General features: G+C 39.7%; 1 protein-coding gene across 4 annotated transcripts in view; it reads right to left on the minus strand.

Annotated features, from left to right (window-relative positions):
* The window catches only part of RBM26 (RNA binding motif protein 26), a 115399-nt gene that overhangs the window by 29316 nt on the left and 58938 nt on the right, over positions 1-27145 (minus strand). For all 4 annotated transcript variants that reach the window (XM_073347394.1, XM_073347385.1, XM_073347403.1 and 1 more), the window contains exons 16-20: positions 26197-26271; positions 21046-21216; positions 16989-17093; positions 6401-6610; positions 2131-2217 (exon numbers count right to left, since the gene is read on the minus strand). In XM_073347394.1, the coding sequence (XP_073203495.1) occupies positions 2131-2217; positions 6401-6610; positions 16989-17093; positions 21046-21216; positions 26197-26271 (648 nt within the window). The remainder of the gene's footprint in view (positions 1-2130; positions 2218-6400; positions 6611-16988; positions 17094-21045; positions 21217-26196; positions 26272-27145) is intronic.

Raw genomic sequence — 27145 nt, forward strand, 5'->3', positions numbered from 1 at the left:
AAATGTGCAAGTGTAAAACCTGACGTTGCACCTATGTTTATTTTCTCCGTAACTTGTATGGTGTTTGCTTTCCTTATTAATTCGTCTTTGAATCTGTGATTTTTCCCTCAAACAAACCTTTTATTTATTTTTACCCCGAACAGGTCTCTGTTGTGCAAATGGTGTGTAGTGTTGTCCCCCGCAAAATGAAGTAATAACTGGGGTGCAGGTTTCATTACTTTGGGAGTGACAAACCAAAAGGGAAAAGTCAGAGTGTCTGGTACTTAAGAGCTCAGGGTAGATGAATTTGGGGAGACCTGAGACTGGAAAGGCTGTTGAAATCATCCTGCAATGAGTATTTAGGCAGGCGGAAGCCAGGATGAGACCTTTATGCTTGTAAACTGGCTACTGGTGTCAAGGTTCTGAGTCTTGAGAGCATAACATTAAGGTACACAAAGTTATACGGCAGATGGTAAGAGTGCCCCGATCCCCAAAACATCACAAATTGCATATACCAAAGGGTCCAAATCCAAGGGTAATCTTAATGCTGGCATTTCCCAATTTTTGAGTGCCTGACTTTGCTTAAAGTTATTTTGTAGGCAATTTCCTAAATTTTTGAAAAAAGTTAAATCCCATCACATGGAACCATATTGACACTACACGGATCATTACTCTGAGTAAGCGTGAGTTTCCTATACATTCTAACATACTTACCTGTCCTATGTATTTATATGACCCCCATTATAGCATCTGAATGCCTCACAATCTTTAACGTATTTATCTTCAAAACCTGTTAGGTAAGCATCCTGCTCAGCATGCTGTACTGGATCCACTGGAAGGTGTTCACCAGCGAGTAGAGGCTGAACATGGCCAGCCCGGGCAGCCTGCGCCAGGAGAGGAGCCCATTGGGCTGCGGGGCATTTCCCCCTTTTCATCTTCCTCCTCCGCCCCGTCCCCAGCCATGGCCATGCCTTCCCCACCCAGCTTCCCACGCCTTATGCCCACTGTGCCACTCACACAGCCCAGGCCCCGCCAGCTTGCTAGGAAGGATGAAGTGAGCTGTAGCTCACAAAAGCTTATGCTCAAATAAATTTGTTAGTCTCTAAGGGGCCACAAGTCCTCCTTTTCTTTTTGTGGATACAGACTAACACGGCAGCTACTCTGAAACCTAGGTAAGGAAGTGTCATTCTCATTTTACATTGGGGAACTGAGGCACAGACCACTTGTTCAAGGGCAAACTGGAAGTTTGTGACAAAGCAGGGAATTGAACCCAAGTTTCCCTGAGTCCCACTTATTAAAGCACTGCACTGGCATGCTTCCTCCCATTTAATTAACAAATTAACATTTAATAGTTTCATTAAATGTTTAGAAAGCAGTAATATTTAGGGAAAAGTTTCATACTGATACATTATACCTTAAGCAAGCACTCTAATTTCATTTCAAAGTGAACTTGATGCTCTGAATGTATTAAATGTAACTGCCTAGTAAACACAAAGAATAATGAATTAGTTCCCAAATTAAATTTCAGTAATCACAACCTGTATCATCTGTTAGAAATGTTGGTGAATTGAGAAATTAAAGATACGTAGTCAAAACAAACTTCTAGAACCTACAAATTCCCAAGAAATCAAATGTCTATAAAAATAAGGGACATGGAAAAATACATAAAAAAAACCCTTTGAATAACTTGTTTCATGATTCTGCATTTCTGATGTAAACTACAACGAAAGGGAAAACAATCAAGCCGTGGGGTACTGAGGTAACTCTTATGGGCAAAAATAAGGAACAATGAACAGGTAGGGGGGTCCTGCCAAAGCCAGACATCCATTCATGAAATACCACTGGGGGGATGTCTTGTTTTGACTCATGCAAGATATACTTTAAACTAGCTCAGAATTTCCTCCCTTTTAAGGATTTCAGTTAATAGGCTGGTTTGAAAGATTTTTTGGGAAAAAGAAAAGGTTACTCAGTAATCTAATTTAATCTAAAATCAAACTTATTCCTCTTTGATAATCAACTCAAAAGCAGTCAACATAAGATTTAACTGTTCTGAAATTATACTTAATTCTTAAATTTAAATTTAGTTCAGTTTACATATGACTAATAGGAGATATCCTCTTAAAGTACTTTTAATATGAAGAATATACTTACAGCTTCAGCTTCTGCTCTTGTCTTAAAAGTAATCACTGCATGGAGAGAAGAGTCGTCTATCTGGCAATCTTCAATTTCACCATATTGCTTTCAATAAGAGAAAAATGTAAACTAAACTGAAAGATTCCTCTTCTATGCAAATGCTGTACTAAGGGCTAGTCTACACAGGCAACACTAAAGAGCTGCCGCAGCAGCGCTTTAATGTGGCTTGTGTGGTTGCGGCGCTATGAAAAAAAAAAACCTCCAAGAGGGGCGTAGCTCCCAGTGCTGGTGCACTGTCTACACTGTCGCTTTACAGCGCTGAAACTTGCTGCGCTCTGGGGAGTGTTTTTTCACACCCCTGAGCAAGAAAGTTGCAGCGCTGTAAATTGCCAGTGTAGACAAGCCCTAAAGAATCACACAGACTTGAAAATTATATAGAACTGGAAATGATGCACGCTAAAGAGACCTTAATGGTTAACTTGTCTTTGTGAGAAATACTATAGAATTTTTATATGCACTTTAAAACACTGAACACTATAGTATTTGGACTCCCCTTATAAAAATTTACTAGTGCATACTTTAAGGATGAATCATGGCTCTCCTCTTCTCCTTCAGAGCCACTGACTCCATCAGTCTGTCAGGAAAATGTCTGCACAAAGACTAATCTTGCAATGTGCCAAGACTCAAATTCAGTCTTATCTCCAGTGACAGCAAGTTCCAGAGCTGAAGGTCCTCTACCAAGAAAGCTCTGCTCTGGTCCCTGTGGAGCATACTTGGGCTACATCACCTACAACAACCCTGACAATCACATCTGTGTAGTTAGAGTGCCGAAAGATGTGGTCTCAGAGCTCACAATTAGCTAGAGCTCATGAGCTCTAGCTAATTCAGGGTTTTACAGAAGTGGACCATAAAATATTTTAAACTGTAGTAGATAATATACATATTAATACAAACTGCAAGACAAACTTCTTTCAAATTGCTGTGCAAGAGAAATCTGATCTCACCATTTTTTTCCTCAACTGGAAGTATTTTGGTCTAAAATATAGTTGCAAACACAGTAAGAGCAAAGCTACTAAAAACAAACACTGATGTAGAACTCCATAGGCTACTGACAAAGTACCAGAGGACTCTGCACCAATTTTTTGATGTGTCATAACATTGATGTTTATGTTCAAGGTGTGGTTGGTTTTTTTTTCTATTTTTATCCATATTCAGTTGCACAAAAGTATATATTTTAATCTTTTCCCCCAAATTGTTATCAATTTGAATTGTCACAGTTGCAGGAAACTACAGATGGGGAGGTTGTCAGAAAATTATTTATTGACAGTGGATGTTGAGGTTCAAAAAATTAAAATGTTATAACCTTAAAATACAAACTGTCAACATTGCTTGTTAAAATATACAAAGTAAATATCCTTATATCAAACAAATTCTCAAGCAGTATTTTTCTTACTTTGCCTATTTGTACATTTTTATTACTATCGAGGGAAGTTCCCCCCCCCCCATTGGTTTGCGCATATATGATGAAATCGGCATTTACCACCATTTACAGATAATAATCGAATCCTTCCAATCATATGTCATCATGGGCTGCCAACCCAGCACCCACCAGCCAGCACCTGCACATTAAACTCAGCAACCAAAATTAGACCAAAGTATTCTAGTCCACAGGAGACTAACCTATTATGTGTGACAGGCAGAGAATAGTAGGGCCCAAGGTGCACCAATACCAGAGACTTCTGCAATGGCTGGGAACTGGGTAAGTGAGATATATCAAGACGATCTCGGCAAGTTACTCACACCCCATGCCGCGAAAGGAGAAAAAACATCCAAAGTCACTGCCAATCTGACGTGGGGAGAAATTCCTTCCCAACCCCGCAGAGTCCCCAACCACACTTATTAAGAAAATAAAATTAGTTAAATGCAACATTATCCTCAATTAAACCCTTTGAAACAGGGAATAGCCAAGTTATGGGAGATGTCATAACCATAAACCAATGCCCACACAGCACGTTTCCACTGACAGATGGAGACTCTGCCTCTTCACAAGGAACTTCCTTCTGTCTCCAGATAAGAGACAATAAACACAATATATTAACTTCCCTCATACTAGAATGCAAAATCTTAAAGGTGACCTTGCAAAATTTTTTGGAAATTTTTTTTAATGATGTTTTTAAATCCTAAAAGGTATTTACAAAAAAAAGTTGGTGTTTTTGAACACACACCTTTGCTTCTGCAGTTTGTGTAATTAATTTCTGTGAAAGTGACATGCCAAACCCAGATTTAAAGACATGTTAATTACTGACTGCAGTCTGAGTTCACCCCCTCTCAGTCTCTCTGTACAAAGAGGCAGCTATTTAGCTGTATTAACAATATAATCTAGCATCATATAAATTAAAGGAGATTATTATTTGCATCCACTTGCCATGCAAATAGCACTGATATCAGAAAGGTTGGAGCTCAAGTTCTTCTCACCCTGGTTTCTTCAGAGGAAGGGGGCAGAGCCACTATTTAGTTTTTTTAAATATGATGAAAACAGAGATTGTCAAAAGCAAAAGCAAAAGCAGCTCTTCATGGATCATAAATTAGTTGAAAAAGTAAACTCAAAAAAGCTTTAGAGGTCCACTTTAATTACAACTTCAGTAATATCAGCAAATATTCAGCCTTGACATATATGCACAGATTAAATGTGAGGTCTAACTTTCCAGAAACTTAACTCTTTACACTAAAAGTGGTATAATTATTATGAATTCTGATTTACATTTATTTTAATGCCTAGCAGAGGAGTTTAAAATATTGTTTTAACTGAAAATCTAAATGTAATGTTGGCTGAAGAGTCTTACCAATATCCTTATAATAACTAGACAAGTTTCCCAATAATAATAAAAAGTCATTTCAATACACCTATTTGTATAGCCATATTCTGCTGCTGGAAATGTGACTGCTATAGAAGAATAAAAACTGACATAAGACGATATGTCTTATCCTCTAAGTCAACCACATCTTGAGAATTGTTGGACCACAGTTTGCTCCTGTTCCTGGTACACAGGCTGTACCTGTTGTGGTGAATGTTCAAAGGCAAACAGAAGGCAGACCTGACTGACTGCTCCACAATCTCACTTGTGACACTGCCTCAATATATCTTTGAGAGCTCTGTACCATCACCAGTATCCACGCTACAAATTCAATAGGTTTCTCCTTCATTGTAGGCTTCAAGAGAAAACACATAGATCAGACAATTTTCCCCTCGTTTGATTTTCAGTCGAACTAAATTATATGCTGATATTACGGACTGCTGACAAATATAATCCCAGTACCAAATTTTGAACTGCAGCCCTAACATTAAGAAGTTAGGAAAAGGGAATTCTGTTTAAAGGGAATTCTGGCTTTGCGTGTGCGCCATTTTGGGGACGCACAGACTTCTGGGAGTGGTATTAAGATCCTGCAGTTGTTGTACAGTTCTGGCCTCTACTCTCAAACTCAAAAAAGTGGGTATAACTCATTGAGACAGGACTGTCAGGCATAAAGAAAGTTGAAGCAAGCGTATCTCCAAAAAGGCAGTTTGTTCACACATTATCCTGTTTTGTTACAGGATAACAATATGGTATTCTGTGGTTTAGAAGAGTGGTCCAAGATTTCTTTTCGTTCTTATACTCCTCCAGTTCTGGCAAAAGCCCATTACCAGTTGTTCTGCATGATTTCTACCCAAGGACTTTCTACTACCACCACTTTAACAGTAGCTTGCTAGGATATTGAATAACGGACGATAGGAAATTTTACCTGCAGATTCTCTCCCTGGTGTACACAACATCCATGTAAACACATAGGGAACAATTTAGCATCACTTATGGTTCTTTCACCCTTTTGCCATGCTCCTTTTCTTTGGCAATGACTTTGGATGATTTTTCTCCTTCTACAGCATGGAGTGTTAGTCACTTTGCAAGATCATCTTAATACATCTCACTTAATCAGTTCCCTGCAATTTAAGAGGCCTTGGGCATTGGCGTACCTTGGTCTGTATCATTTTCTGTCCGTCAAACAGCTGTTTCTAAAGAATGCCACTAGAGTTAAGTAAAAGTTCACTTTTTTCCTTTCCCTACCTTGTATGAAGTCCTTCTATAGTTTAGAAACAGAAAGCTCTTTTTAAAGGTAGAGAACCTACTTTAGGACTCCTTGGTTAATTAAATACTGGATTCTAATTGATTGGAATCACCCCTCGGAAGTTTTTCCCTGCACTTCCACAAAACTACTAAATACAAGGAAAAGAAATGTTGAAGTTACTACATACCGCAAAATGAGGAAGAAGATCTTCTCTATCGCTTTCTGTGAATGCAGAGATCTCCAGTGCCCTCGGTCGATGATCCACTACTGCATGACCTGGAACCCCTCTTCCACGACCCCGGCCTCGTATTCCTCTACCTCTGCTACGTGATGCACCCCGACCTCGTGCATTAATTCCTCTACCACGACCTGAAGAAAGAATCCCTCGTTTGGCAGCCTAAAAAATTTAAACATAACTTCAGTCCACAACACATGATCTAAACATTATTTTCACAGAATTAAAATAAAATCATGTTCCAATCACCATCTTTGTTTAATGTCAAATTTTGAGACTTCTTCCTAACAAGAGGAGCAGATGTGGGTTTTGTTTCAAATAAAATTAAGCATTTTAAGATGTTCGCCTTCAAAATTCAAGTAAACTAACTCTCACACTTGTCCTCAGGAACCATTGTGAATACCTTTATGATTCTGAAAAAAAAAAAAAAAAAAACCCAGTTACCTTTGTTATATGAGACAAGAAAGTATAATCTCGGACCAATCCTGTTTCAGATTGAGTATGACCTTATGTGTAAGTGGTACTTGAGGAAACTCATACATCAGAGTTGACCTCCAGGGAAGGAGGAAAGCATCTGAAAGAGTACCTGGGCTCAGACTTGCTCTGGAACAGAACTGATGGCACGTTCTATTCTGTCTTGTTGCAAACTGGTTCATACCGATAATCCTGCACTTGCAAAAAAAAATAAATCTGAGTATACTGGCCTTCAATGGCCAGTCATGATTCTCCCAAAAGTCCTGCTGAGGTGGTCTGATAGGACATTCTGAGCTCCCAGGTGAAATGCTGACAGAGTGATTTCATTCTTGATGCAAGAGTTATATAGGTGGATGGTCTTGTGACATAACAGTATGGATATTGCACTTCCTTGCCTGTTGACATAAAACATGGGTGTCATGTTGTCCTGGAGGACTTGGATAGTTTGGGCTTTGATTTAAGGTAGAAAGACTTGACAGGCTTTGTGTATGGCTCATAGCTCCAACATACTGATGTGGAGTGATGATTCTTCCTTTGACATATAGTTTGTGTTTGAGGCATCTCTAAATTAGCTCCCTACCCCAGGAAGGATGCATCAGTAGCCAAAGTCATGGATGGAAGAGGAGTTGAGTAGGGCAGCACTACTCTATAATCACTAGTGGGATTCTTCCAGCTGTCCAGTGAGGCAAGTGCTCTGGCAGTTATGCCAACTGTCGTGTCCAGAAGACGTTTGATTGGGGGGTAAACAGGCTTCATCCATCCCTGTAAACATCTGAGGCAAAATCTAGCATGCCAAGTCACATAAGTGCAGCATGTTATGTCCTCCAACAATCTCAAACAAGATCTCATTGATGTGTTGGGGGTAAGACTGTAGACTGTTGAACAGGTCCAGGATGACCTGAAATCTGTCCTGAGGCAGATATGCCACTGCTGTTATAGAATCTGTATCCTCTCACCATTAACTAGGTTCTTTGAATGGAAGTAAAAGTTGACTTGACTTTGTTTATTAACAGGTCCTGCTGAGCAAATAAGGGTTGAATCTGCGAGATGCTCATCTCCATTTGCTGCCTGGAACTGCGGCAGACCAATTGTCCAGATAGGTGAATATCTGGATGTCCAGCCTCCTGAGGTGGGCTGCTACCATCCATTTGGTAAACACCCCTGGGGCAGAAGGAAAGACAGTACACTGGGGAATGCTGGTCCGCAATCAAATGTCTCAGGTACTTTCTGTGGCCTGGATGGTTTGCCACACAGAGTAAACATCTTGGAGAGCCAGAGACTGCTAGGAGTGCATGTGGAACCTGATATTTCTGATTAATTTGTTTAACTTCCACAGCCCCTCTGCCTTCTTTTAGAAATGAGAAAACGCACAGTAAAGCCCTTTCCCCAGCATGAACTTCCTGAGCAGCACCCAAATGAAGAGTTTGCACTTCTTGTAAAAGTACAAGCTTGTCCTTGAAAAGAAAAGAGGAAAGAGGGTGGGTATAGACTTGAACTGTGATTTGAGACCCTTTTTGACATTCTTTTTGAGTAAGAATATCTAGGCTGGTAGAAAGGTTGTCATAGTTGTTGCTGTGGTCTGTATTGCTTCTTTCAGGGAGCTATCATGTAGATCCCTAGTGAACAGTGTGGCAAGTGAGTCCTCTAGACTACGTCCGGCCTCATCTCCTCTCTTATCTGACAAAAACGACCACATATCCCTCGAAGGGCAAGTCCTCAATGATCTGTTGCACTTCTGCAGGTATGCACAAGTTCTGAAGCCACAACAATCTTCTTATGGTGATCACGGTAGCCATTACCACAGCTGCAGAATCTGGAGAGTCCAGAGCAGCCTGAAGAGCAGATCTAGCAATGAGACAGCCTTCAGGAACCAGAGACCTAAAAGCATCCAGAAATCTGCCCATGAATTTACTCATGGAGTCCCAATAAATACCATATTTAGACAGAAGCGCCCCATGGTTAGAAATGTGCAACTGTAGATTTGAGTAGAATTATATTTCCTGCCAAATAAATCTAGTTTCATTAGCATTTTTTCTTATGGTGTAGTATGAAAATGACTTTGGCACGATCATCCATTTGCAGCTGAGAACCAGGGAGCCCAAGGTTGGATGTGAACACAATTGCTCATAACCCTGAACAACTACCTGATAGCATCTGTTTGTTGTCAGGGTAAGGGTCGCTGGAGTCATCCAAAGGGACCTGCAAAATCTTACAGTCATCCAAAGGGACCTCATTAATAGGCAGGCTACTCCGCCTGGACCTGAGGACTGCAAAATATCACAGAGTTTGAGGACAGACTCCAGCACAAGCTTGGCTTTCACTCTTACAGCTGCTTCCACCCATTCTCATAAGATCTTGGTAAATCAAAGTCGTCTGGTGCTGGTGACAAGGACTCAAAGAAGGACCTGATCAGGAGAAGAGAAAGTATAAATGGGGGACAGCTCTTCTACTTGATGAGATGGATTCCCATGTGAACTTTAGTCTGCAGGTTGGACCAGGACAAACTCAGGAAGGTCTAGCTGTTGAGAGGCCTGAGAAACCATAGAAGCCCCTTGAGCAGGATGGGGTGGAGAAGATCTGTGCTGAGAGAGATAAGTAGCGCACTTTTGATGGACTCCTCAGGGTGCCCAATAGGGCCACAGAGCAAAGCATAGGTGGCCAGTGAAATGAATCCCAAGAACAACTCTTGCAGTAAACACAGCTATAAGTCCACTTGGTACATGATCTTGACATCTCACCAAAGATTAAGTAGACCAATAAGATTTTCTGGATCTGGTACGGGGGGGATCGCCCCAGATATATTCAGAGTCAGACACTAGTCAATCATGTCCTCCCTCAATTTTTGAGTCCTCTTTTTAAAGGAACGACAGATGTCACTCCTTTCCCTAATATGACCTTCACCCAACCACAACAAATAGCAGTGTTAGGAACAGAAAAGTGTGGCAGTGCTTTAACATCGTTGCCCCTTTTGACCCCTCCCACACACACCCCCCTCCTCCCAACAGGAGGAGGAGAGGGGCAGCTGCTCCGGGGCCAGCAATTTAAAAGGGCCTGGGCCCTGAGTCCTTTTACATTGCTGCCAGAGCCCAAGCCCCGCCCCTTCCACGGGCCCCCGTACAGGTAAGTGTTTAATATGACTTTCATCCCTGGCCTTTGTCTCTAAATAGGTCAATGGCGTATAGGCTGATGAATGGGGCAAACTATAAGATTTTCTATTTATTCCGTGAACCCAGAGACAAGTAGTTTGCAGCCTTTTAATCCAGTTTCCTAGAGAAGCTGAGAGAGTATGTCATTGAACATAAAAACACAAGAACATAAGAACGGCCATACTGGGTCAGACCAATGGTCCATCTAGCCCAGTATCCTGTCTTCTGACAGTGGCCAAGGAGAGGTGCTTCAGAGGGAAGGAACAGAACAGGTAATCATCAGGTGATCCATCCCATGTTGCCCATTCCTAGCTTCTGTCAAATAGAGGCTAGACACACTTCATAGCATCGTTTTGTATCCCTGCCCACCCTGGCTAATAGCCACTGATGGTCCTATCCTCCAAGAACTTATCCACAAAGTTATTACAAAGTTTCCAAGACTTATTGTCCTAGGACACCTCAGCTACTATTGTGACAACATCTTTAGTACAATGGCCTTTACCCATGGCTTTACACTTTGCACTCTTGGTTGCTCAATCTCAGGAACTACACACACACAGCTGATCACACGCTGGAAATGGAAATATGAAGCATTCCCCCTATCCTGGGTTTTCTACTATCATATCGAAACGAAGATTAGAATCTACTCTGGCTCCAGACAAGAAGCATAAACACAGTAATCCATTTCAATACCCAGTAAATGCTAGTGAATCCTCCTCAATAAGAGACCATAGCAAGTCAATCTAGTGAGTTACTGACCACACAAGGAAACCCATAGAGATTCTGGCTCTGAAACATCTACTTCTTCTTCACTAACCTCACAGCTCTCCATAATTCTTTGATAACTGCAAGAAAGAAGGAAATTTAAGAGTTTGTTGCTGTACTCTGTGGCAAGGTGGGCTGGTGCCAAAGTAGGGAGGTACATGTCATCTATCACCCTACCATAGTTTGGGAACCTTGTTGCTGAAAATCCATCAATTATGTCCTGCACATTGCTGAGGGAAACTATTAATGGCCTTACACACTTGCATGAAAATGACCACCACTGTGGATTTTCCAATTCCAAAATGATTTCCCACTGACTAGTAGTAACCCAACGTTGCAAGGTTCCAGAGTGTGATGGCCACTTGCTTCTCCCCTGTCAATGAATCTCTTTCGCATCCAGAAGTTCTGCAGCCACTGCTCATTGTCAAACTTGTATTACAAAGTGAGCCCACTAGTCAATGCTCATTTCTTGGGCCCAGACTTGGCACACCATCACCCACAACTGCTCCATGAACACAACAACCTTGAATTATTTGTAATTGTCATGTCCTCTCATTGTTGGAGAACTTTCTGCAGGTCTGCAAATACAGGAGAAGCATGAGTCCTGCATTTGCAACGCTCATGAGAATTTATACCTCTTCAGGTTCCATGCTCTTTGTCAAAGATACTGGACACTGAAGTGCCATGCAGGTTTGTGGAATATAAAAAAAAGACAAAAATTATGGTATATGGAGGACATTATGGGATGGAGAAAGTTGCATGCTGAGAACTTGACCACTAGCTCTCAGGAATGCCTGCATGACTCATTTCTATTCCACACTGTGAATCCAGATGACAGCATGTTGCACACTGGGTTACCTATCCATGGTGCACCGCTCTTTGCATCGACACAAGCACTCCTAGTTTGTACATGCAGGGCTGATGCAAGCAGCTAAATACGCACATACACAAGTGATATACTAACTTTGGTAACTGTACGCTGATGAAACTTGTGTCAAACAGTTTGTAGCGTAGACATGGTCTTAGATACTGCCAACATGCTACAGCCCTGTTAATCATGAGTCAGGCCAAGACATGGAACAGAGCACACTGGTGACTCTGCAGAATGATCTCCTGGTCACGGGCATAGGTCAGACGACTACTCTTTGCTGGACACCTACAGTATTTGATACAGTTGACTATGCAATGTGCTCCTTTTACGCCACTCAACCTGAGAATAAGGGGGGATTCTGCTCCCCAGCCTCCAGAACCCTCACCTGTGGGTCCCAAAGTCATAAAAGGAGATCATGAAATAGCAGGGACTAAAATGTGAGCAATATGCAGAAGACATCCAGTTCTACTCCACATGCACATAAGATGCAAGCAACATCCCTCCACACGAGTTTTCCAAGGAAAGGGCCTGTCTGCGATCAGCAACTGACTTAACTGCCTAGAACTGAATCCAGAAGAGCTTAAATTAAGGTAATGATGATGGGATGAAGGAAGCACTCCAAAAAACTTGCCTCCGCTATAATATCACCCTCCACCCTACTCTTCTGCTTTGGTGTTCACCTCGATTCCTCATTTCCATACACCCAAACAGCCACAGTCATACAAAATGCCCTAGTCTATTCATGGATACCAAGACAAATGCCAGCTCCAGTCAATTTTAAATTTAGCCACAATGATTCATTTACCCCTGGCCTCTAGGCATGTTTACTCTAAGTCCCTGTACCTAAGAATGAAACCTTGAATCTAAAAAAATACAGATAAACACAGGACACTAGAAAAAAGTCCTCCACTCTCCATAGAGGCTTCAAACAGGGTCAAACTTGAAGTTCAAGTCCTTATCTTCAAATCTCTCCACGCTCTGGCCTTCTATGATCATGACCTCCCAGAACAGCTGTGTTCCACTGAGACAACGGAGTTATCTATGTCAAGGGTGAAACTAGTGTGTAAAAAATTACAAATGGGAAGTACAACTCTATAGGCCAGAAGTCATGACCATATGAACACCATTGTCTTTAGATTAGGCTGCAACACAACTCTTTGATTTAGCCTTCCTGTATTAAACACTAATCTCCTCTCTTGAACCTGCAAAACAGAGTCCAATTTCTGGAGACACGAAGGAAGAGACTGACAGATTTAACAATACATTTGTGTATAATTTATAATTGTGAAGTACTCATAGCACAATGATGGGTGCCAGAGTAAGAATTTACACAGATCAATCTTGTAAGCACCATACTGAAGTCCCAAGATGGAAGAGATTCTGAAGCTGGTGTATACACATCAGTGCTTTCAACTATCTTGTAATCCTACAATGACTGAAGGCAGAAAAGCTTTGTACTAATGGATGGTAAGCAGAAATGGCTGCCAAGTGCACTTAACAATAGCAAGACTGTCTTACCTTTTTTTTGCAATCCAAGAAAGGTGACAATTTGACAGGCAAGATCCATAGCGAAAATCTCATTCAGTTTAGAACACATTTTCTTGTAAATGGCTTTTGAGAGTGTAAAAATATGTTGTGCACTTCCTCAGAACACCTTCATTTCTAACAAGGTACCATGATCCAAGCAGCCCAATGATGACAGAGAATTTGTCCTTATTCTTAGACAGAAGATGCAGAAGTACAGGAAGAATTAGAAACTGAGGACAGGCCCGGAAGATCTGAATACCAGAACTGATACACCCAGGGAATCCAGTAAAGTATCTCTCATTGTTAATATTTATATTTCAGTAGAGCCCAGAGGACCCTTACCAGCACTGGAGCCCCATTTTACTAGGCACTATACAAACGCAGAAATAGACACAGCCATTGCTTCAAGCATCTTGAAGTCTCTGTGGAAATAGGGATAATGGAAGATAAACTTTATAGAAAGTCCTGATCCAAATCAAACAGGAAGATATCCTTCAGGAAATCTGGATCCCTCTTTACTTAAGTCATGAACAGTATATACATTTAGTGGTCCTTGAAACATCAGTCTATTTACCAATCACTCCACTTTCTGAATAGAGACTATACTACCAAGTCTTTTAGGGACCACAATGCCGCTTGTGACTCGGCCTATAAGAATGCCTTTCCCTGACATCTTGAGGACTATTAGATAAATCTGAACTCTAATACAACAATCCTAAAATATCACTGCTGAGCAAAGACAACGTGATTCCTTGTTTCCTCCTGTAATATTGGAATATTGTTAACAACTGCATCACAAATCCTTCTTTTCCCTGAAGGAAAGACTTCAGAACCACTCATATTGATTGAGATTCCAAAACATGTTTTCCTTTTCCATAAATTCCAATCATCATGCTTGTGAATCCAAATATTTGAAGCAGATCAACAGTTAAGTGGCCACGTAATTAAGCATACATATTTGACATAATGTGTATCTTATTAGTCTCTGCAATTTAGAAGCATATTATAGGTGCAGCTGGTTGCACCACACACAGTGAAGGTGACTTGACACTTCCTATAAAAGAATGTGTTTACAGTAACTTAACTTTCCCACTTTTTAAATGGTCAAGATGATATTTCCCAGGCCACATGTCTGCCCTCAAGCTAACTTATTTGGGAAAGTTTATTTTTATAGATTACAAATATTTTTTCCCCCTAAAACTACCTCCCTGTTGAAATTCATAAGAAAAGCCTCAACATATTGCAGTGTATGATCCACACATCTCTCATATGAAATGTAAATAAAAGTGACTATTTTTGCTGCAGTAAGTATTTCAGAAGTATAAGTTTTACAACCTAGCAGCAAGGCATTACAAGGCCATTTGGAAACAAAAAATGCTGTAAGGAGTTAACAGTATTGTCTCAGCATAAGTGAAAGAGAGGCTTACAAAAGTGAATTTTCTTTTTGGTTATAGAAATTATTTTAACAAAAGGGAATTGTCAGAAATAGTTTACACAGTGCAAATGAGAGCACCAATAGGAAAGCATAGAGTCAGCAAGAAAGTAATAATCAAGATGCAAGTAAAGCACAATAACTTCTTCAGTTTGTTAAAATCTAGTATTTCGCATATTGGTAAGCAGTTGAATTATGTAAAATTTCTTTCACAGCTTTAATGTACACTCCTAGTACATTTATGAAAGTACATTTATTTTCCTTAACACTTAAAAATATATTCTTTGAAAATGTATGCCATTTCCATGTGGTCTGCTCAGTGTAACTACAGAAAGACATGTTATCAATGGTTAGCATTGCCCAGCAACTATAGTTAAAAAGAGCAAGCTATATTCTACCTCGATACACACACTATCAGCAAAACTTTCAGTTAATTTTTAATTGCAGACAATTAAGCCCCATAAACTTATGGTAAAGAAAAGAATAAATATATTCAATATGTAGATATTGCACATTCCAGACCATTTTAGTATTTATCAATTAGTAATCCTGAATGGCACATAAGTGCTTAAAAGTAAATAATATGAAAATAAAAGACTTTTAAAAGCTGGTATGACTATCCTTCAAACAAGCCTTTCTAAAAGAAATGCAGGCATATATTTTTGTACATGGAACATTTCTTGAACCAATTCTATTTACATATTGTATTTGTAACAGAATTTTAATCTCAGGACAGGAGTTAATATACAACCTTTTAAAACAACTATTAGAGAAGAACACTGTTTATCTCTAGTACTTTTAACACTTTTGTTAATATTAGGCTATTTTTAACATGCTGACATTCCTTTAAAGGAAATGTTCCTTTAAAGAAAAGAATAAGCGAGGACAGCTTTAGCCTGTATAAACACCCACAGCACCACCTTCAGACACAATTTTAAAAATGCATGCTAACAAAAGTTACCTCCTGCAAATCTATAAAATATCAGTTGACAATATCCTTTAAAAAATCTTTACACTGAATCAGCAGCTGAATGATCAAAATGGAAGACAGCCAGAATGGCATACTTCTGAGTACTGTCCGGAGACTGAAGATGTGAATTATCCCTGCTAACTGCCCTAAGAGGAAACATTTGCAGTGTTGTAGCCACATTGCTCCCAGGATATGACATACACAAGGTGGGTGAGGTAATATGTTTTATTGGACCAACTTCTGTTGGTGGAACAGACAGGCTTTCAAGAGACCAAGAGCTTGCCCTCAGGGCTGGAAAAAGTAATCAGAGTGTCAGAGATAAATGCAAGATGGGACAGATTGTTAAACATAAGCATGAACATGTTGCAGGAGAGCAGTTAAAGTGAAACAGACAATCAACAATTTTTTGTGATCTCCCATGTCGGTTCCACTGTGGGGTGGTTGGTGGGTTGCATTTTTTCCATACCGAAGCCAGCTCTATTGAGGTATATTGAGGTATTTGTGTGGCCAGTTCCATGACATGATCTACTTCTCTGGTGGAGTGTCCTTGTTTGGTGAAGGCAGATTTAAGTGTCTTAAGGTGTCTATCCTGGACTTTCTCCTCAGAACATAGGCTGCGGTAACACTGTCTGGCTGTAGATAACAGATATTGTGGTGTCTGGAGTGGTTCCTGGATCCAGAGAAGTAAGCATGGGATCTGTGGGTTTCTTGGATATAGTTGTCTACAGTTAAACTTTCACAGAAAAATTATAAAAGACAAAAACACCCTATCATCTGTGGGCAAACACTTTTCACAAAGTGATCACTCTTCATTGGATCTCTCGGTCTTCGTCCTCAAACAAAACCTGCACAACACCATCAAAAGATGAGCCTGGGAAGTTAAATTCATAACTTTGCTAGATACCAAAATTCAGGGGCTTAGAGACACTGGTTTTAGGACTCATTACACCAATGTGTAACCCACTAATTGTCCCTGGCCCCAGGACTGCACAGGTGTTAACTGCCCACTGTCCTTCAACTGGTCTCCTGTAACTTGTTAATGACTTATGCTTAACAATCTGTCCCGTCTTGGATTTATCTGCAACATTGATTACTTTTTGTAGTTTTGAAGAGCCCTGTGCAGCTCAAAAGCTTGTCTCGTCCAACAACAGAAGCTATTCCAATGGAAGATACTACCTCACCCACCTTGACTAAGAGAAAAGGGTTGTGTAATACTTTCCAAAAGAAGATTTTTTTAAAAACTACTTTAATTGCACAACAGATTGCATGATACTTTACAATGTAAGTTAAGCAAAATATACTAAAGGAAAGTTTTTGTAATACATGGTTAACTGAAGAAATAAAAACCAACGTACTTCAAGCTGCAGTTCTGTGTACTTTCTTCTTAGTTCAGCCACTTCTTCCCCAGCCTGCATCTTCTTATACAAATCAAGCTCAGTATCCAGTAATTCTTTCTGCATCTAAGAAATTGTCAAGGTGAAGTTATTAGTTTATACATTCCTTACTCCTGAATGGGGAAAATACTCCACTGATAATGACGAAGGTTTTGATTGCCCAGAATAACACTGCTAATAGTGGGCAGTCGTGACTGGCTATTTTAAAAATAAGCAGGGCCTCCAAGTGAGTTAGGTTACTCTTAAGGCAAGAGAAAGTTTCCCCTTTCTCTCTGTACCTGGAAAATAGAAATTCAGAAACCTGAGCCAAGACAGAAGAAAAGGGTCGGGAATCTAGATGATGGGCTTTTCATTTTTGGCTTAAGTTATACTATTGTTGTTTCTTAGTAGTAGTTAATACTGGTATTGTGAGCAGCATCCAAAGAACACTGCATGAGGTTAGGAGGTTAAGACTGGAAGGTGAAACTCAGTGTTTAATAATGGGAAGTCTCTGAAAACTTTATGTTGTCATTGCCTCCAGTACTGATTTAACTGCCAACCATGATGATGGAATTTGGTGTTTCTTCTTTTAAACCAGGAGTTACCCCAACTAATGGGTTGCAATTTGTGTGGTGGTGGGAAGATCCCCAACAATCTAAAAAGTTCTGCAAAACATAATTCAGTACATTTTAAATGACAAATGAATACACAATACACACTCTAATGGCAAGTTCTTTTAATACCACAATATTTTCATAATGTGAGAAAGCCAAATGGTAGCTCACTGCAGACTAAGGCAGGACACAAATATAAGCAACTACTACTAGCACCTCTGCTAATAAAAGTCAGCCTCTTTGTGTATGTTGTTTTTCCTTCCGGAACACAGCATATGAACCATTAAAAACCTGTTATATACAAACACCAATTGCAAGTACCCATGCACACAAATCATGACAAAATGTGTCACTGAACTGAAATCCACACATGTTGGCTGCAGCTTCTAAGGTCTGAGCGCACAAATGAGCTTCATATGATCATGTTGCATATGTCAGTCTTCACTGGAGTTTGGTTCCAATTAAGGGGTGATTTTAAAACATGGGTTGGTTTTGTGAGGAGGACCATGTCCAGATGTTCCAAATCATGCCTCAAAATAAAAATAAAATGCACAAATAACAAATAGTTTCTGAAGTTACAGTTCATGCAGTGATTACCAAATTGAAAAACAGTGCTTTTGATAAATATTGTTTTGCAGGTGTATCAGCGATATGTGGATGTCCGAAAACAACTGCTTTCAAAACTCATGAAAAGTGATTATTTAGCAATTCAAATTCCTTCGTCAGAAACTCTGGTGCTTCAGAACTTCTTAAGTTTGTTAGGTATATTGCTGATGCTTCTATTGAAGATTCTTTTGTAACATTGTGCAATGTCCCTCAAGAAGAAAATGATTACTTGACATATCAGGAGACAAAGATTTCCACATTCAATAGGAGCAGTGTATTGTAATCTACTTAGATTGCACCAAGGCAAGAACAAGCAAAACTAATGGCCTGGTCACATATATGCAATGCATTATGCTTTCAGGACTTCATGCATGACCAATCTTTAACTGTTCAGAAAATGCCTGAAAACCTGTGGCCAAGACCTTCATGAAGCTGTCAAAGTAGTGAACTTCACCAAAGCTACACTAAGAAAGCTGGCTCCCCGCTCCGCCTCCTCTCCAATCGCTCAGATGACACAGGTTTCTTTCACCACCTTGTTCGCATTACAGCATTTTTACAAGGCAGACTGCTAACTTTCCTCTTTGAGGCAAGAGTGGAAGTGCAGGTTTTCCCTCATGATGAAGTCTCTCCATGCTAATATCTTCAATAATTGTCTGTGTGACAAAGCTTAACCTACCTTGCAGACATCTTTGGACACCTAACAAACTGAACTACTCTCTTCAGGTGAGAAATACAAATGTTCTGTCCATGCAAAACAGTAAAAACATTCAGCAAAAAAACTTGGAAATAAGTCTTCTTGAGGTGCTTCATTTTGTTTCAGTCTTCAAGGAAAATGAGGAGCCAGTCAAGCACTATCAGAATCTGATCATTCAGTATCCAATCTTATTTCAGACTTACTTGTAGGATGAGCTTCTTAACTACTTGCAGAACTCACTGAATCAGTGTAAGACAAACTGACATTTCTCCTGTAATAGAACTACAGGAGTATAGTATAGTATAATGTAGTATACTATAACAGGATGTTTTCTAGCCGGGAATAGAGCAGATTTTGGCTGTTTATTCTTAAGTTTTAGTCAGATTGTTTTTCAGCTGCAGTAACAAAAAAATCCCCAAAAGTGCTGGTATCAACCACCTAACAAAAACTATTTAAAACTATTTCTGCAATTCAACTTCATTGAACATCATTCATCAGCAATACAGTTCAATCTGACAAATATTCTTGTAATTTATCTCCATAACAGAGATCAAATTCCAAAACCTGTTATTTCTAGTATGAAAAAGTTCACCCTATGGTTGGGGTAGGTGGTCTTGGGGGGAGAGAGGTCATAAAACATTTCCTGATCTGAAAGGGGTTATCAGCTCCTAAAAGATTAGGAAAACCCTGTTTTACAATTTCTATCCAAGAACTAGCGCCACCAAATTAATCCTTTTCTTAATATAGCGGTCTTAGGAGTTTAATAGAAAGAACTCAGGTTGAGAACTAAGATGTGTTTCAGAAGTAGTCACACAGAAGCGTAAGTCCAACTGCCAGTCCCAATTATTATTTTATAATTACTATTTTTCATCATCATCTTCCTATTAAGTAAGGCTGCCTTGTATTTTCTCAAATATGATGGCAAATTTAAAGCTGATGATCCTTCCTAGAATCCAGTCTAAGGTGAAGTCATGAAGTCTTCGGAGTAGCATCCCAAAACTAAAACTTTAGAAGGGAGAAATAAACATACTAAGGGATTGGCATTCTGAACAAACTGGAACAGATGAAGACTGGCTGTGGTCTTCCAAAGAAGTATCTGGTAAAACACTCTACACTACACTATTTTTTTTTTAAAAACCCTTCCCTGTTTTTTTTCCTATACGTTTCTGTGTCTAAGTAGGGTAGAACAGAAAATGTGTGATTTATTTGTTTAGAATGACTTGTTTAGAGGAACATTTTAATTCCTTAATATTGATACTTTTCCAGGGCTTTTAAAATTGTTCATTCACTCTAATCTGGGGCTGAAGATCTCACCCTAGAGATAACAAAATATCAGGGTCATAAAAAGGTCATGTAATTGGATCAGAAAGCAAAGGTTTACAGACCAAGTCTAACTCCTGAAACGACAAAAGGGAGTTATTAGCCTTCTGTAGCATCAAAAAGAGAAACCACTGAAGAGAAACTTCTCTCACAACTAAAACCTCATTATGACCAGTGAATTCAAAAGACTGACAATAAATACGTTAACATTGTCTCCAACCTAAAAAGTATGGCATATGGGACAAGTTCACAGTGAAAGATTAATGCAGTACTATAATTGCCCACCCAAATGACTATTTAGTTGATAGCACTGTATAATACAATCAAAACATGACGGGACAGCAACTTAATTCTAGTGAGTTTAAGTAGTTATTTGTTTCTTATTCTAAATCTAACCCTTACAGTGAGAGCTTCCTTTTGTTTAAAAAAAATATTCCTCTCCCCCATTGCTGCTGGAAAGACCCACAATGAAAAGGAGAACTTGACTGACTATTCAGGAGAAGCAGCAAAACTAACAAAGTGCTGTCAAAGGTAAGAGAAAAAAAAGTGAAAAATATTTTTCTTCTGATATATTTCAGATGATGTACTAAATTTAGGTATATAAGTAACAATACGAGGTAAAAAACAATTTCAGACAGCTACCTGTATTTTAAATTGACAACGTCCCTTTATAGTGAAGGAAACTAATAGAATAATCTTACTTACTTAGACTCACAGTGGTGGGATTTTTTTTTAGCTGAGTGGCATCAGCACATGACGCAATTATATAACTTATTTAAAAAAAAACAAAACAGAAATTGAGTACCTGAGCCTTAGTTTTCAAGCTTTTCAGAGGAGCACCTCCAGATGAGACACCTTTTAATTCATCCTTTAACTTGGTAATGCTATTAGTCAAAGTCTCCAGTGTTTTCATTATTTCTGCTTTGTCTTCTGACTTCATCATGGGTTTATTTTTCTCCAACTTTGAAATCAGCATCTGTCCAATTTAAAACATTTTTATTATAGTTGGGAGGATTAATGCATCAGTATTCTAGATGTAATTGTGGGTTTTCCTAGATATGTTGATTAAAATGTTAGAACAGAGAAAACACACTTGGCTTTCAAGATCAACATGGCACCTTAGAGACTAACCAATTTATTTGAGCATAAGCTTTCGTGAGCTACAGCTCACTTCATCGGATGCATACTGTGGAAAGTGTAGATGATCTTTTTATACACACAAAGCATGAAAAAATACCAACCCCCACCCCACTCTCCTGCTGGTAATAGCTTATCTAAAGTGACCACTCTCCTTACAATGTGTATCATAATCAAGGTGGGCCATTTCCAGCACAAATCCAGGGTTTAACAAGAACATCGGGGGGGAGGAAAAAACAAGGGGAAATAGGCTTGAATAGAGACTGGGAGTGGCTAAGTCATTATGCAAGGTAACCTAAGTTAATTGTATCCAATTTGCAAATGAATTCCAATTCAACAGTTTCTCGCTGGAGTCTGGATTTGAAGTTTTTTTGTTGTAATATCGCAACTTTCATGTCTGTAATCGCGTGACCAGAGAGATTGAAGTGTTCTCCGACTGGTTTATGAATGTTATAATTCTTGACATCTGATTTGTGTCCATTTGTTCTTTTACGTAGAGACTGTCCAGTTTGACCAATGTACATGGCAGAGGGGCATTGCTGGCACATGATGGCATATATCACATTGGTGGATGTGCAGGTGAACGAGCCTCTGATAGTATGGCTGATGCTATTAGGCCCTGTGATGGTGTCCCCTAAATAGATATGTGGGCACAGTTAGCAACGGGCTTTGTTGCAAGGATAGGTTCCTGGGTTAGTGGTTCCTGGTGAGTATTTGCTTCAGGTTGGGGGGGCTCTCTGTAGGCAAGGACTGGCCTGTGTCCCAAGATTTGTGAGAGTGTTGGGTCATCCTTCAGGATAGGTTGTAGATCCTTAATAATGCGTTGGAGGGGTTTCAGTTGGGGGCTGAAGGTGACAGATAGTGGCGTTCTGTTCTTTTCTTTGTTAGGCCTGTCCTGTAGTAGGTGACTTCTGGGAACTCTTCTGGCTCTATCAATCTGTTTCTTCACTTCCGCAGGTGGGTATTGTAGTTGTACGAATGCTTGACAGAGATCTTGTAGGTGTTTGTCTCTGTCTGAGGGGTTGGAGTAAATGCGGTTGTATCGCAGAGCTTGGCTGTAGACGATGGATCATGTGGTGTGGTCAGGGTGAAGGCTGGAGGCATGTAGGTAGGAATAGCGGTCAGTAGGTTTCCGATATAGGGTGGTGTTTATGTGACCATCGTTTATTAGCACTGTAGTGTTCAGGAAGTGGATCTCTTGTGTGGACTGGTCCAGGCTGAGGTTGATGGTGGGATGGAAATTGTTGAAATCATGGTGGAATTCCTCAAGGGCTTCTTTTCCATGGGTCCAGATGATGAAGATGTCATCAATATAGCGCAAGTAGAGTAGGGGCATTAGGGGACGAGAGCTGAGGAAGCGTTGTTCTAAGTCAGCCATAAAAATGTTGGCATACTGTGGGGCCATGCGGGGTACCCACAGCAGTGCCGCTGATCTGAAGGTATACATTGTCCCCAAATGTGAAATAGTTATGGGTAAGGACAAAGTCACAAAGTTCAGCGACCAGGTTAGCCGTGACATTATCGGGGATAGTGTTCTTGACGGCTTGTAGTCCATCTTTGTGTGGAATGTTGGTGTAGAGGGCTTCTACATCCATAGTGGCCAGGATGGTGTTATCAGGAAGATCACCCCCCTCCTCAGACGTTCTTGTTAAACCCTGGATTTATGCTGGAAATGGCCCACCTTGATTATGATACACATTGTAAGGAGAGTGGTCACTTTAGATAAGCTATTACCAGCAGGAGAGTGGGGTGGGAGGAGGTATTTTTTCATGCTTTGTGTGTATAAAAAGATCTTCTACACTTTCCACAGTATGCATCCGATGAAGTGAGCTGTAGCTCACGAAAGCTTATGCTCAAATAAATTGGTTAGTCTCTAAGGTGCCACAAGTCCTCCTTTGCTTTTTGTGAATACAGACTAACACGGCTGCTACTCTGAAAGATCAAAATGGTTGTTCATATAGTTTATATTCAGGTAAATGGGTATATTTAACTATTACTTTTTGTAATGATTAATGAGGATCTTTTCAAAAGAGAATTCAAATTCTGCAATAGATAGTTCAACATACTAGAAAGTTTTTCATGCATTCTACCCAACCTAAATTATGACTTTGCCTTTCACCTCCTACCCCGACTGTTCTATGCATCTTTTGTTGTGCTCATGTGATAAATAAAGTGGGGCGATAGCTCCCTTTGATGGGCACCCAGCCAGCCAGCCAACTGTAAAATCCCTCTTGGTAGCTGTTCTCTACTTGCTTTACCTGTAAAGGGTTAAAAAGTCCCCCAGGTAAAGAGAAAGAAAAGTGGGCACCTGACCAAAAGAGCAAATGGGAAGGCCAGAACTTTTTAAAATAGGGAAAGAAACTTTCCCTTTGTCTGTACTCTCTGGGCTGGAGGGAGCCATGCTATAAGCAGCTTTAAGCCAGGTATGATCATAAATCATCAGATCATACCTAGAACTACTTATCGGAACTCCAAATGTGTAAGTAGATCATAATGTTTAGCTAGACGCGATCAGGTTTATTTCTGTATTTTTTAAGGCTTGTGGAGCTCTTCTGTGCTAACCTTTGATGCTTTTGTTTGCTTGTAACCCTTAAACTGAACCCCCAAGAAAGCTGTTTTGGGTGCTTAAATTGTGTAAATTGTTTCTTTTAAGATCTAGCAAAAAGCCTAAGTTCCAGACGTAATCTTTTCCTTTTTGTTTTTAATAAAAAATTACCTTTTTTAAGAACAGGATTGGATTTTTGGTGTTCTAAGAGGTTTGTTCATGTTGTTTGATTAGCTGGTAGAAAACAAAGGAAATTAACTGTGTCTTTCTCAGCTCTTCCCCGGAAGGGGTGGTGAAAGGGCTTGAGGGTACCCCACAGGGAGGAATTTCCAAGTGCTCCTTCCTGGGTTCAAAGGGGTTTTTTTGCATTTGGGTGGTGGCAGCGTTTACCACGCTACAGTCAGAGAAAAGCTGTAACCTTGGGAGTGTAATACAAGCCTGGAGTGGCCAGTATTAATTTTTAGAATCCTTGCGGGCCCTCACTTCTGCACTCGGAGTGACAGAGTGGGAATTCAGCCTTGACAGCTCATCTCAACAGCTCTTAGGGGCAGGAACTGTCTTTGGCCATGCCATTAGTACAAAAATAGGTGTTTTCTTAACTTGAGTTATCAAACTCAAGTTAAAATCCTAGTGAAGACAAGACAGTTTGTAGTTTGCAAATGAGATAGTAGGTCCAGTTAAAGACTTTGGGGAAGACTAATTTAACTCAACCTGCTAACTCATGTAAAAATTACAAACTGCTTAGATTTTTACCAGGATTTTAACTTAAGTTAGCTAACTCAAGAACACACCTTTCTTTCATACTGAAGACAAGAGTTAAGTCTGTTTCTATGTAGCGCCATGCACATCATAGGTGAATGTCAGGTTTAGATTTTATATCCTATTACCTCAGTATTCCTGTAGATCAAGGTTCTATCTATAATCAACATGCCAGTTTCTACCACCTTCAATTTTAACCTCATTAGCTCATGTTTGTATCTACTGATTCCGTGTGTTTGAAAATACTATTTTAGATAAAAACAAGCCTAACTTTGATCACTAGTGTCTAGTCTGCAGTAAATATAGCGCCTTTTTTTTTTTTAAAGATATACCCCCAGTTTACAAATAGACTCCCTTTCAGCCTTCCCAACAGCAATGGAAAACGACCACATGGGGAAGTGTGATGATGCAGGAGGTGTCAACACCAAGTTCCAGGGCTCAGCAAAAATGACTATACTCAGGCTTTCATTTTAAAGCATTCCAAGCCAGGTGTTGGCTGAATTTATGTTTCCCATGAGTATTTGGGGTATTTGATGGATCCCGTACAAAAGTAGACTGCTCTGGGTGAAGTTTCCAGGCATACTTGACAACCTCGCATGTCATGATCAATTATGAGGTAAAAGATGTAGCAATCAGGTTAAACTGTATTACAATTTTTTGCCCCAAGCACATATCTTGGAACCACTATCCTAAAATTTCCGAAGATGAACAAAGGAAGCAGAAGAAATGATCCTTCTTGAACAAAGAATACATCATTAGAAAAAGATGTGCCAAAGTGCTGAGGAGCAGTGCCAGAGCACTTGAGTATCAACAAAAAGCAGCACCACAAAAATGCACTAAGAAACATGGAAGTGCCAACAAGAAAAACTTAGCATACAGAATACAGAACTCCAATATACTGAGCAACTGGAACAAAATGCCAAACAATTCTGGAGACAAAAAAAAAAAAAAAAAGAGCAGACAGACTTGGCACTTCAAGAACAAGCAAACCAGAGCATCAATAAAAGCACAACAGCACTTCTTCCTCTCTCTTTACAGAGCTGACTGCAAGTAAGGACACCAGGAAAAAGACACCTAGAGAACAAGGCTGGCAAGATGGTCAGATGCAGCAACAGGTGGAAGTCCACATGTGGCTCCTTCGCTGACCACAATCAAGGAAGAACTGGTTAGATGGTTCTAGGGATTGAGGGATCAGCAGTGCATGATAGGGAAAACACGGGAAGCTCAAACACTGGCCCCCACTAACAAAAATCTTAGAGATAAAAGAATCCCACACTGTCTAATGAGGGAAGCATGAGAACCAACAGTCAGAACACTTTGTGATAGTGACCTCTTTTGCATTGAGATTTATGGATGAAAAGCACAAAAAGTTGGTGGTATTATATATTTACATACCATTAATTGCAATTTATGATTACGACAAACTATTATAATGATTTTACAACTCATGCTGTCAACTGTTACTTTTATTATCTCTGCAGAAAGCTCCAATCAGGGAGCATCTAAATACTTTACCTTTTGTGTTTCAATGTGCTTTTCTAAGATCTCCTGTTTTTTCTTTCTCACATCTTGTTGAAGTCTTAGTGCTTCCTAGGGGCATAAAATAAAATTACAGAAAGTTCCTAAGATTTTTGGAATCAAGAATTCATCAAGAGAATATTCTGTCACTGAATAAACTAGTTTGCCTACTGTAGTAAGTGATTACAAAAAGAAATTCTGACAAAAATAAATTCTAGTAATAGAAATAGGCTCACCTGACGTACAAAAAGAGGGTTATCAAAGCTATCCTTAGCGTATCAAACATCAGGGTTAGTGATAAATCTGACAACCAGACTTAGTTAAATAGATGCCAGGAAAGCGTCAATCTTTATCACTTATCTAGGACTAGGGTAACCATTTTACAGATCACTATTCCAGTGTGAAAAGCAGAATATTTTACCACCACATTACCAGAGGAATTTTGGTATTCTTTATAGTGCAACCATGATTTTATTGCAGGAGTTCAGACACATAAGGGAAGTATCCTAGAAGCAACCGTATGTTGAGTCCTACAATAAATTAGACATATTTCATAGTACAGTCTCAGGCCACAAAAATCAAAAGTTCATAGGAAGTTCTTAAAAAACTTTGATAACATCACCAAAAACTTGCTACCTGGAAAGTAACATTATGATTGGCTAGTGTAACTTGTAAGGAACATAACTTTCAATTTTTGAAGTGGAATCTTGCCACATATTTATGAATACAGAAGTATGAAATGTAAATTTGTCCATTTCAGAATTGTATTACTGTATTTCTAAAATACTGTACTTGGAGGAGGGAGCAGGAGAGATGCCAGAGCTTCTATTCAGCTTCTGCTGCAGCTGCTGTAAAGAAAGCAATCACTTCCTGCTCTCAGGCACAGAATGGGAGCAGAAGCTCATGATTCAGCACATTTTCAAGAAGAGCTAAGGAATTTTATACA

This window comes from Lepidochelys kempii, chromosome 1 (assembly GCF_965140265.1).
Source record: "Lepidochelys kempii isolate rLepKem1 chromosome 1, rLepKem1.hap2, whole genome shotgun sequence".
NCBI lineage: Eukaryota > Metazoa > Chordata > Testudines > Cheloniidae > Lepidochelys > Lepidochelys kempii.